The sequence below is a fragment of the Mus pahari genome, chromosome 13 (assembly GCF_900095145.1).
Source record: "Mus pahari chromosome 13, PAHARI_EIJ_v1.1, whole genome shotgun sequence".
Classification (NCBI taxonomy): domain Eukaryota; kingdom Metazoa; phylum Chordata; class Mammalia; order Rodentia; family Muridae; genus Mus; species Mus pahari.
The window spans coordinates 31,757,840-31,769,645 of record NC_034602.1 but is presented as its reverse complement, the minus strand read 5'-3'; the positions used below and the strand labels follow the sequence as shown (position 1 = coordinate 31,769,645).

Here is an 11,806-nt window from a genome sequence, read left to right as displayed (position 1 = left end):
GTGAGCCACCATGTGGTTGCTGGGATTTGAACTCCGGACCTTCGGAAGAGCAGTCGGGTGCTCTTACCCACTGAGCCATCTCACCAGCCCTCCTAACTTATTTATGACATGAATCCTCCTCTCAGAGCAGATTGGTTATCAGACCCTCTCCCCCTGTCTTCTCTGTCTCCTCTCTGCTAACAACAGCCTCTTGGGGGCTGCTGGTGTGTGTGTGTGTGTGTGTGTGTGTGTGTGTGTGTGTGTGTGTGTGTGTACAAGACAGTCTTGGCCAGTTTCATGTCTGAACTTGAATCATGGGACATTGAGTCTCTTACTACTCCATGGATGACCTTGGCCAAGTCATCTAATTTTTTCCAAGCCCTGGATGATGGTTCCCGCCAAGGCAATGTGACAGGTGCTAGGGGAAAAGCGTGGAAGAGGACGTCATAAGAAGTATATTGGTGACCACAGACTGTGTGCTTGTGGTCACCTTGCCATCCATACAGGGTAGCTCAATACATCTCCATTTTGCATAAACACAAACTGGGGAAAGAATCCATTAAGTCTCAGGAAGTCTCTCAGACCTTGGAGTTACAAAAACACTTCTAAGAAGGGCCCTGCTCATTCCTTCCCACGCTGCCTAATGCCCTCAAAAAAAAAAAAAAAAAAAAAAAAAAAAAAGCTCATTAGAGTACCAATGATTCATCAAGGTTCTCTGAAGGCCCCTGCTGGAAGCATCCACATGGTGCCTATAGAAGTAGATGGTACCCAGTGAGCAAGAGGAAGTTCTGGGGTTTCTCTGGTCCTTACGTCCAGGTCCGGAGCAGTAACTACCGGCTTTCAGTACTAAGAAAGCATAGCCATTGCCTAGGACAGTGAGAAATGATTTCTGAGGCCCCCCAGTGTTCCAGACATTCTCACACACTCTCTTGCTTCATCTGCTTTCCTCTGGTGGGTCTACAAATGGACAGGGAATGCCAGAGAGGTAGGCTTAGCCAGCTCACACATGGCTGAGCTCATGCTGGGAGCAGTACCATCTTTTCACCATTCAAGCAGATCTTGGGCAGGGCCCTCTGCTGGCAACAGAACTATCAGGTCTGTGACTACTGAGCACACAATGAGGTAGTACCCAGAGAGCACCACTGGCCAGGGTGCCCTCCTGCTTACCCCAGTTAGCCACAGTCATTCCCTGCCCCAAGGCTTTGTGGACGGTGCTGTCTACTCATCCTGTACTTGGCTGTGCACTCCTGCCTTAAGGCTGTTCTTTAATGAGGCTCTGTACACAAGCAGTGGGATGGAGGATGGTGCTCTGGGATTGGGGGGCCAAATGCTCTGAGTCACCAATTTTGGACTTTGCCATCTCATCTCCTAACACATGTTTTTTTGCATGGAGCCTGAGATGATTGATGGTACCTTTAGGACCTTCAGCAGCCTGGTGGCTGTAAAGCAGAAAGAAAGGAGAAGGGAAAGTGTGTCTGGAAACATCTTGAACACCTTGAACTTCTAGGCAATTGAGGAGTCCTCACCTTGACCCAGCAGGGGTGTGGAGTGCTGCTGCTGAGACCAGAGAGAGAGAGAGAGCGCTGCTCACTGAGCCTCCAGCCAGTGCCAGCTCCTCTTCTCCTCATTCTGGGAATCAAGGCTAAATTGAAGTTCAGCTTAAATAGCTGTTGGGAGGAAAGAAGAGCTAAGCTAAAGAGAAGGCTACCACTTCTTAACTTTCCTCTATAGTCTGGTGCTCAATGTACCACAGATTGGCTACTTCAGAAATCAATGGCTTGCCTACACTGCAAAGAGTAGGGCTGGTCAGAAACGCAGATCCAGGCCAAACTGACCAAACATTGAGATAGCTCCTGGGATTGTCAGGGAGGGAGAGGAAGCCCAGGTCACAGTGAGGGGCCGAGGGACAGCTGCAGGAGCCTGGGTGTGCCATTAGAGCGTGCTTCACAGCATGACCAGAGTTCAGTAGACTTGCATCTCTGCTCAAGTTGGGACTGGATACTACCAGCAGCAAGGGCAAGACTGGCTACTCGTAACTCCAACAGTCTCAGAGGTGGTGGTTGGCAGCCATGGCTAGTCCACAAAAATCTATATGTTCAGAGAACAATGGAGACAGGGAAGCTTGGATAGCCAGGAACAGTCTCTTTAGATGGGCCACATCAGCTTAGGCAAGTCCCAGGGGTACCTCCTCCTCCTCCTCCTCCTCCTCCTCCTGAGTCTCCAACTGGGAGAATTCAGTATGTGGAGAATTCTGATGGAACCACATCCCTTTGTTTGGCGTCATCTCTCCTCTGCTGTACCCACAGACCTCTCTTTCCCTCCTGACACAGGACAGTATATGTTCAGTTCACAGACATGGCCACAGGCTCAGCTTTAGCTCTGGGCATTGATGCTGGTGGTGCATGAACTCTCCTTGAGTTACATGGGCTCTCAGGCCTACCTGGTTCACAGTAGCATGGAAATAAAGTAGTGGCACATGGGTGAGCTGCCACTGAGACTGAAGGAGATGCTGGGTGTAAGATGCTCATCCTGGAACTGACAAGAGTTGGCCATCATGCTCCCCACGGCCACGTGAGATGTGAGCACCATGCTCACAATGAACTCCTCCTGACATGGATCATTGGTGCTTGAACTTTATTTGTGTGGTGCGCGTGTGTTTTTAAACTGTATTATAATTGTCCATATAAGTGTTATATGGACACATTTGGGTTTGTGAACAAGAAAAGCGCCATTCCTGAGGCCCAGGGCTTCCACTGGGACTGAGGGGTAGTCTAAGAAGTTTATTTGCAGGCTCTCATGGTCCCTGTAAGTACTGAGAATGAGGAACAGGCTCAGCAAGAGGCAGCTGGTCCCCCAAGGTGAAAGTCAAAATTACAGATAATCAGGATTCACCCCAAAGAGCAGTTGTGAGGGCTGAACATGATGCAATTTATGCAAATCTACATGGTGTCTCGTATCACTTGGAATGTCTTTGAATGCCTGTTATGATGCCCAAATCAAGTTGGCTGTAGTACCCAAGGGAATTTGTTGGCACATATGACTTAACACTGGACTCACAGAAGTCTTAAGGAAACCCAGTTGATCTGCCTTTTTTCTCCATCTCTCAGTCCTGCCTTCCTCCTGTCAATCTTTCTGATGGAGGGTCAGCATAGACCAACACTAAGATCTCTCTCTTAATACTTACCTTAAAAGTGCTAGGTGCTGGGCTGGGGGATGGCTTAGTTGGTAAAGGGCCTGCCGTGCAAGCATGAGAATCTGAGTTCAGATTCCCCCTGATCCCACACAGGAAGCTGGGAGTGGTGGCCACCTCTTGTCACCCTATTCTAGTTAGGGAGCTGGGGGGAGACACAGATCCCTCCCTGAAGCTCATTGGCCAGCCTTGCCAAAGCAATGAGCTTCAAGTTCAGTGGAAAGTGATGGAGGCTGACCCTCTGGAGTTTGGATGAGATCTTCAACGTGTTTAGCCATGCTGAGCACGGCAGAAGCACATAGGGTAACCTTTAACTACTGAACTCTATCAAGCACATAGGAAGAGATGAAGAGCAGTAGAATCCAAGCAGGGAAGTAGGAAAGGATGGAGTGAGGACCATCTTGGCATTCAGATCTAGTATGGTTTACAAGTTGCTGGAAGGCATATGGCACAGACACAGCTTCTCCATTCACTAGGGCTTGTTGGCAAGGGTTTTAAAACGCAAGCCAAAGCGGTATTCCTCTGTCTCTCATCCATCAATCTTGTGCTGGGTCCAACATGGCTGTGTAAGGGAGGTGTGTAAGTTCCTGCCCTTGGAGCATCGACAGGCCTTTGATCCCCACGATCCCCGTGTGTGCTGATGACAGCTGACGGCCTGAAACTGATCTGCTGTCTTTTCTATTTTACTTTCAATCTTTCTTTCTGGGGAATAGAGTCCCCCATTACTCAGAGCTAGTCACTCCATGATAAATGAAACAGATGTGGTTTTCAGGAATGAGGAATGGAGGTGGTCATGAGGCTGTGGAGGATGAGGAACAGGCCTTCCACTTGGCCTTTAGGGACATAGGAAAGGCTCACATAACCATAGAGGCCATAAAAACCTACACAATCCCTTGTAGATATTGTGCATTGCCAGACTTGGTCTTAAACTTGGAATTATGAGGAGATACAGGTACCCACCAGTCCAATGCCTGCTGCATTAATTAGCCAAGGTGAACTTGGGGACATCAAGGATAGAGAGCTAAAGTGGTCTCAAAAGAAAAGGTATGAATAAGAAAAGAAATCTATAAAAAGAAGCAAATGATAGATGGGGTTATCTTGAAGGAGAAATGTGTGTGTGTGATCCAGACACAAACAGTATTAGAGGAGAGTGCAGGAGACCATGGGACTGCTGGGGTGAGAAAACAACGATTAGAGAATTAGAAGATCACGTGTAAGCAAAGGAAAAGTTAGTACTTCCTTCTCCTAGCTACTTGGAGGGCTGGCGATGACAATGCCTGGAGAGGGCAGCTGCCTTACTTGCATACATTTTGAAACTTTGTAAAAAAAAAAAAAAAAAAAGTCATTGTTACCTTAGTAGTCTGTTGCCTTTCTGTTCTTCAATGAGAACAGTTACTAAAGACTGCTGTCTGCTGTACCAGGAAACCATTAGAGCTGTACCCAGCTACCCATGAAGATCAGACTGTGTTAAAAATGACAAGGGAACAGGCTTTTGCTTTGAGTTAGTTTCTGTCATAAGGAAGCAGAGGTTGGAATGAATGACCCCAGGATTCCTAGAATTTATGTAAATTTAAGGATTTCTAAAATAATCATTCGTAATGATCGAAACCTTAACGATGTAACTTTAGTAAATGAGAGACGGGGTTCAGGCTCTCTGTCTAGGAGAAAGCAGAAGAATGGGAAAGGAGAAGGAAAAGACGGAGAAGGGAAAGGCTAAAGCGTGAGAGGAGAGAAAGCTAAAGAATAAGGAAGAAAGGAGAAGAAGGAAGAATGATGAGAATCCTTGGGCAAAGAGAGAGCCCTTAAACTGACAGCCTGCATCTACTACTGTCTCCTCATCATTATTGAGTCAGTGCCACACCCATTCCTGCCTTTCTCGGGTCCCGCCTCACACTGAGGCTGGACCTCAGCAGTCCTGATTCTATAAAGGCTGAGCCCGTAGAAGGTGGCTCTTGGGCTACTCCTGATCTTCCCGTGTTCAGCCCAAATCTCCTCAAACTGAGCCTTTCTCAAGGACCCGCTGCCCAACCTCGCCACTACCCTACTGCTTTTCCTCGTGGCCAGAGAGCCAGTGACCTTCTGGGTCACACAGGGAGGACCAGTGACCATTGGAGAAGCTCCCAGCAGTGAATCAGGCACCACGGGTGGAGTTGCAGGGGATCTGGGCTTCTGCTCTCAAAACTGATGGCCCTCGTTTGTGTTGCTATGCTTATGCTTGGGAGAAAATGGAAACATGATGATTAAAGGCCGTCTCTGAGCCCCAGGGAGTCAGCTCTCAGAATTATTTGTGAATAAGTTTTCCATCTTCTCCGGGAGGCTATCAGGCTGGAGTTATTTTGGGAAGGAAGATTTCATATGATGAAGTTACTAGACGGGGTGCATCCCTGTTTGCAAATGCTTCCTGTCTGACTCAGAGGTGACTAACATTTCCTGCAAGTCATCGGAGACACTACTGGGGACAGCGTCGTCGTCGTAAAGGTGCAGGCTAGAACCGCAGAAGAATCTTGGCTTCTTGCTCTCGATCTCGCTCTTCACCTCTGTCTGCCCCACAGTAAACCCAGCAGGTCTGTCCTCAAAACTATGCAGGGACCTTGCTGCTTCTCTCAACCTACCTTGCTGTCAGCCTGGTGGACAGCAGCACTTACCCACACTCCCTTGATAGTTCCTGCCCCCTCCTGGCCAAGAACAGCTCAGAAGACTGAGCAGTCAGGCTACAAATCCAGTCAAGTCCATCCTTTTCTTTGTCTTCTGTGGCTACTCCCTTCACACCTCCTGCTGGCTCAGAACATTCCTCAGGGACTCCCCTGTCACTCTTCTTTTCCTGCCCGCTTCGGCTGCGTCCTCCCGGGTCCTCTACTGTCTCCCAACATATTGACCTCAATGATGTTGTCTATTTCTCTCTGCCTGGAGTGCTGCTGTTCCTGGTTAACTGTCCGTCTCTCCATCACACCTTTGCCCGAGTGCCACCTTCTCAGACACACCCTCCTGGTCCACTCTGTAAAATGATTCGCCTTCTCTGCTTCAGCTGCCTTGACAGTGTTGGTCACCCCTAGCATGCCATATGTTTTATGTTGCTTCCTGAGAAGACTTAAGAGTAAGGATGCCACCTCGTTTGTCCTATAGGCCAGAATCTGAACTGTTAAGCACTCAGTCCAGGGTTGTGAATGTTTGCTGAAAGAATAATTGTCTGTGAGTGAATAGCGCAGCCACCCTAGAAGACAGATTGTGTCATGGTCACTGGAGGGCTAGATCTTCACTCAGTAGTATGGCCTTGACTAAGGTATATGCAGATCTGTTTCCTCAAGATTATCCAACTTGAAGCTGGAGAGAGGGGGTAGTGATTAATATCACTCCCTGTTTTTCAAGGAAAACCTAGGTTCAAGTCCCAGTACCTACTTTGTGGCTCACAACTGTGTGTAACTTCAGTTCCAAGGGCTCTAATGCCCTCTTCTGGCTTCTGTGGGCACCAGGCATGCATGTGGTGCACAGACATACATACAAGTAAAACACCCATACACATTAAAAAGAAAGAAATCTAACTTATACAGTGACTACGCAGGGTTTAAGACTGTGCTTGCTTCATAGCGAAGCTTCCAGTTTGCGAGGAAGTGCCCTTATGACAGCTGCACACCATGCAGGTTTTGAAAGGGTAGCTTGGCAGTGTCTCTGTATGAGTGACTGGCAACCCTTTCAGCAGGGGACACCAGAGATACTTAGTTCAAAGTTCAGCTTGTCTCTCTGCATGCATGTTCCCTGGGTTGTCATTGGCTAGCCACACATCATAGCATTGTCATCCCATGTCAGGTGACTGTGTATATAAGCGCTGCTTGTGAAGCTAAGGAGCAGCCTGAGGGCCACTCTGTGACTTTCTCACATCCTCTGGCTCCACACATCCACTTTAATGGCAGTGATGTCACTGAGGGGGTGTCTGTGAGCGAGTTGAGTTTTAATTTCTCATCAGGCTTATTATTTCTCTGTTCTCAGAGTGAGGGCACACTGGTTTGGCCAGATCTGAGAACCATCACTTTTTTTTTTTTTTTTTAAGATTTATTTATTATTATATGCACACTGTAGCTGTCTTTAGACACACCAGAAGAGGGCGTCAGATCTCATTACGGGTGATTGTGAGCCATCATGTGGTTGCTGGGATTTGAACTCAGGACCTTCGGAAGAGCAGTCAGTGCTCTTCCCCACTGAGCCATCTTGCCAGCCCGAGAACCATCACTTCTGACAAGCCTCTCTGAGAAGAATTTACCAACAGGCCTGGGCCTAAGAGGTCTTAATTGTTAAGACTGGATCCATGAATGGAAGTTACGAGGAGAGAGATGTGCTTGCAAGAAGTATTCCCCCCGCCCTCACCCCCATTTACAGTTAAGCTTCTCCTGTCTCTGGGATGGAAAGTCACAATGGAGAGGCAGCCTCACTGTGGTCCAAAAGGCCAGGGTCACATACTGCTGGGCAAAGTTGCTGGGACCACAGCCAGGTTGTAGAGGAGATGCACCCTTAGTAATGGGAGCAGAGAGATTGTGATGGGGGACCCGGTGTGTGTGTGTGTGTGTGTGTGTGTGTGTGTGTGTGTGTGTGTGTGTGCTCCCACATGCTCCCTTGGGAGGCCCTTCATCCCAGTCCTGCAGCAAGGTAGAGCAAGGGAGAGCATGGAGAAAAGACAGGCAAGCGATGGACACTGTTCTGGTTACACACACTACTCTGCTATCTGGGATCTCACTGGTCCCCATTACAGTTACCCGAAGGAAATAGGGAGGGGAAAATTCCAGAGGCAAACAGTTGATAAGCATTAGAGCAACTGCTGTTCTAATAGAGAGATAAATCTCATACTGTCCTACTCTGCCCTGGGACACAGACTGTCCCTTCATCTAACGTATCCGCACCACGCACACTACACACACTCTAATCGTGTTTAGCTATCTTGATATATCACTGGCATCACTGTTTTTGCCATCAAAAGGTCCATTTAAATTAGGTTTTAAAAAATAAAATCACATAATTTTTGGCCGATTAGCACATCCACATGACTTTGCTTTCTAAAGGACCTAGTGGACACAAAGTTTAGGGTTCCCTCTTCATTTTTGCCCTCCAGTCCTTCAGTCCTCCTTGGCGATACCCAATATTACAAGTTTGGGTGGCTTTCCAGGGTTCATGCCTAACACACACACACACACCGATGCACAGAGACACATATACATGCATTCATGTACATAGTCACACTTCTTTTCCACATAGATCACAACATGGTTTACACCAAACTCTGCGCTTTGCATCTTTATTTCTCTCTCAGAGCTCTTCTTACCTCAGAGTATAGAGAGCTGCCTCTAATACCCACAGGAACGGACTTACAACTTAGTTTACTGTTGGTGAGACCTTGGGTTGTTTCAGCCATCTGCTGCTGTGGGATGCTGCTGTGTGTCTTGGTCCCATAGCCCAGGGAGATGCAGAAAGGGAGAGAATGCAGCTCAGATGCTGACATGAGGCAGAAGTCACAGAGACAGCAGCTCTCTTAGAGCTCAAGAAACCTAACTGCTAAAGTGATACCAACTCTTGAAATCCCCATGCTTCTTGTAATTTATAAAACAATTTTAGTGCTTTTAAATTCATTTAATGGGTTTTTTTGGGGGGGTGCAGGTGGGGGCTAAGGGTCGGGGAGGCTGCTTTTCAAACTCTTCAACTTCCTAACTTCATGACTCATGGCAAGTTTTTAACGTGTTAGGGTCCTGGCTAGCTTTGTATGGCATAAGCATCTGAGAGCACCTGCCTCAGGAGACTCCAAATACCAAGATTAGGTTGGGTGTTTAGATTAGGGCCTGTCACACAGCAAGGCTTGAATAAATGGGAGCTGCCGGGTTGGCTCTGCAAGTGAGGAGAAGAAAACAGCCTCCTCATTCCTCAAAGACAGAGCTGTCCCAGGAACAGGAATCCAGCTCCCACAGTGAGGCATGACTCTCAACTGTGAGGGCCTAGGGACACATTCCTGAAACAGACAGCCGTCCCGAACCACATGGTAAAAGTAACGATTGCCAGGGGAGTCTGTGGGCCTCTGCTAGATGGTTCCAATCCAGCTTTACATCTAAAACCGTAGCTCATTAAATCTAAGATGCCTATTGAGTATTAAGAAATATGATTGTTTCATTGAGGGAGAGGGAAAAAGTGAGAGATGTAGGGAGGGGGGAAGAAGGGACGAGAAACAGAGGGCCAAGTCTGCCAGCTGCAACAGTAGGATGCCACTACTGGCTGCTCAGATGTTGTCTAGGCACCACACCCCCTGGATTCGTTTGTTTGTTTGTTTGTTTGTTTGTTTGCCTGAGTGCCTTTGGCTACCCATTCCAGTTCCAGCTTTTGTCCAATCCCCAGAAGCAGAGCGAGTGCCCAGCAGAGAGGAGGTACCAGCCGGCAGCACTTCTCCAAGCCAACTCCTCAGGGTTCCCCTCCCAAGCCCCCAAGACACCACAGAGCGGCACCACCCCCTTTCAGAGTCTGCACCCGAATCATTCTTTTAACATGGTGTATCTGACTCCACATGCTGTGGTCCTCCCACTAGACTACTGGGTGGTTTCTGTTTTTCCACTTAGCCTAGCTCCTGCATCGTAACTTGTCTTTAAAAAAAAAAAAAAAAAAAAAAAAGTTAAATAAAGCTCAGAATTGATGAAATAAAATCCTACCACAAGGAATTCACGGCCTTCAAGTTGCCCCCTTGTCTATCCCACTGTGAACCTGGACACAGGGAGTAGATGCCAGGTTCAAGGTCACACAGCCAAGAGTGGGAGTGAGGGACTGACGGTGACCTCAATTCCTAAGCCCACGTTTGTCCAGCCTTCTGGAGCAACTGGCTTCTCTGTTTGTGGGAGAAAGGACACTGACACACCTCACAGCACATTGTCCTTATTGGGTCCCTTTTCCTTCCAGGAAGTCCACACTGCTGGTCAACAACGGATTTGCCATTTCCGCAGCGTTGCTGATGGCATGCTCACTCCGGGCAGGAACCTTTGAGATGCTCATTGTGGGACGGTTCATCATGGGCGTGGATGGAGGTGAGACCTCACGCAATTGGGGAGGAAGGCAGTGACACTCCCAGGGCTTGTCTAGAGCGGAGAGAGGTGCTTGGGACTGAGGTAGACTTGGGAGATACCAAGATTTTAGAACTCCACAAAAAGTAGGGCAGCCAGAAATGCTAAACCCTCCCTACACGGCGCGGTAGCAACCAACCTGAGGAAACCGGGCTTGGTAGAGCTGAGTCACTGCCAAAGTCCCAGATGGTTTACAGTGTGCCATGCCACCCTCTGATGAATTCTTTATAAACTCTATACTCTAGGTAGTAAGCTGCAAGCTCGGCCAAGGATTCTGGGCTTCTAATTGCTCATTCTTCCATTCATTCAGCACATATTAGAGTACCGACTATGCCCTGCGTTCTGTGTACTGGGGAGGACCCTGATGCTGGGGTCAGAAGGCATCTAATTAGGTACAAGTTCTAGGAAGCAAACAAGGCAGAGCAGAGGGTTAGTAAGGAGGATTTTAGGAAAGCCAGTTAGAAGGATTGGAGAATGTGAGCTGAGATCAGAATGAACGGAGATTGAGAACTGACTGGCAATCTGAGGAATCAGGTCCTCAGGAGAAAGGGGAGTGGTCCTGAGGTTGAAGGTGGTTGGCATTTCAGAGGAAGAGTGAGGGGCCAAGGATCCTGGAGCTTTGTGAGAAGGTGAGTGTGGGAGCTGAGGCTGAGGCTGAAAGGGAACCAAGGCCAGATGGTGCAGCCTGCACTTAGGAACAAGTGTTTGTCCTGAGTCTGAGAGGGAGCCAGAAAGGTCTGAGAGGGGCAGGGCACGGATTGGTTCATCAGTGCTACCATGTCCATGAGCCCTTGGATATGGAGTGCAGGGTTGATGCAGGAGTAGGGTCTGGAGGACCAGGGACAGCCTGTGTGACAGACTGATTATGTGGCAGGGCAGGCAGAGCACAGTGGCCAGGCTCTGCCAAGGGAGTGCGGTTTACGGGCTCAGATTACTACCACAGCAAACTGCCTACCCCTGCAGATGATCGGCAGAGCAAAGACTCCGTAAGCCTCAGTATCACCTGTCAGCTCTTCTTAGTTTGTGTTTTATTGCTGTGAAGAGACGCCATGGCCAAGGCAACTCTTATAAAGGAAAACATTTAGTTGGGGTGGCTTACAATTTCAGAGGGTCAGTCCGCTATCATCATGACAGGAAGCATGGCAGAGTATAGGCAGACACTGCGTGTAGGAGAAGCTGAGAGTTCTACATTAAGCACTAGGAGAGAGTCCTCAAAGCCCACCTCCACAATGACATACTTCTTCCAACAAGGCCACACCTCCTAATAGTGTCACACATTCAAACACGTGAGGCTAAGGGGGCCAAACGCATTCAAACCTCCACACGCTCTAAATGTTCTACACTTTTCCTCTTTAAACATTAATTTTTTTAATCTATTTCAGAGGTAAGCTGTGTGCCACTGTGTGTATGTGGAAGTCAGATGGTGGCTTGCAGGATTAGATTCTCACTTTCCACTACTTGGGTTCCAGGATGGAACTCAGGTCATTAGACTTGGTGTCAATCACCTTTACCCACTGCGTCATCCTACCTGCCTATGTTGTGTATTCTTTTTTTTTTT

General features: G+C 48.2%; 1 protein-coding gene across 3 annotated transcripts in view; it reads left to right on the top strand.

Annotated features, from left to right (window-relative positions):
- Slc2a9 (solute carrier family 2 member 9) overlaps positions 1-11,806 on the top strand; it is a 124,505-nt gene that overhangs the window by 24,799 nt on the left and 87,900 nt on the right. For all 3 annotated transcript variants that reach the window (XM_021211027.2, XM_029545481.1, XM_021211028.2), the window contains one exon: positions 10,088-10,212. In XM_021211027.2, the coding sequence (XP_021066686.1) occupies positions 10,088-10,212 (125 nt within the window). The remainder of the gene's footprint in view (positions 1-10,087; positions 10,213-11,806) is intronic.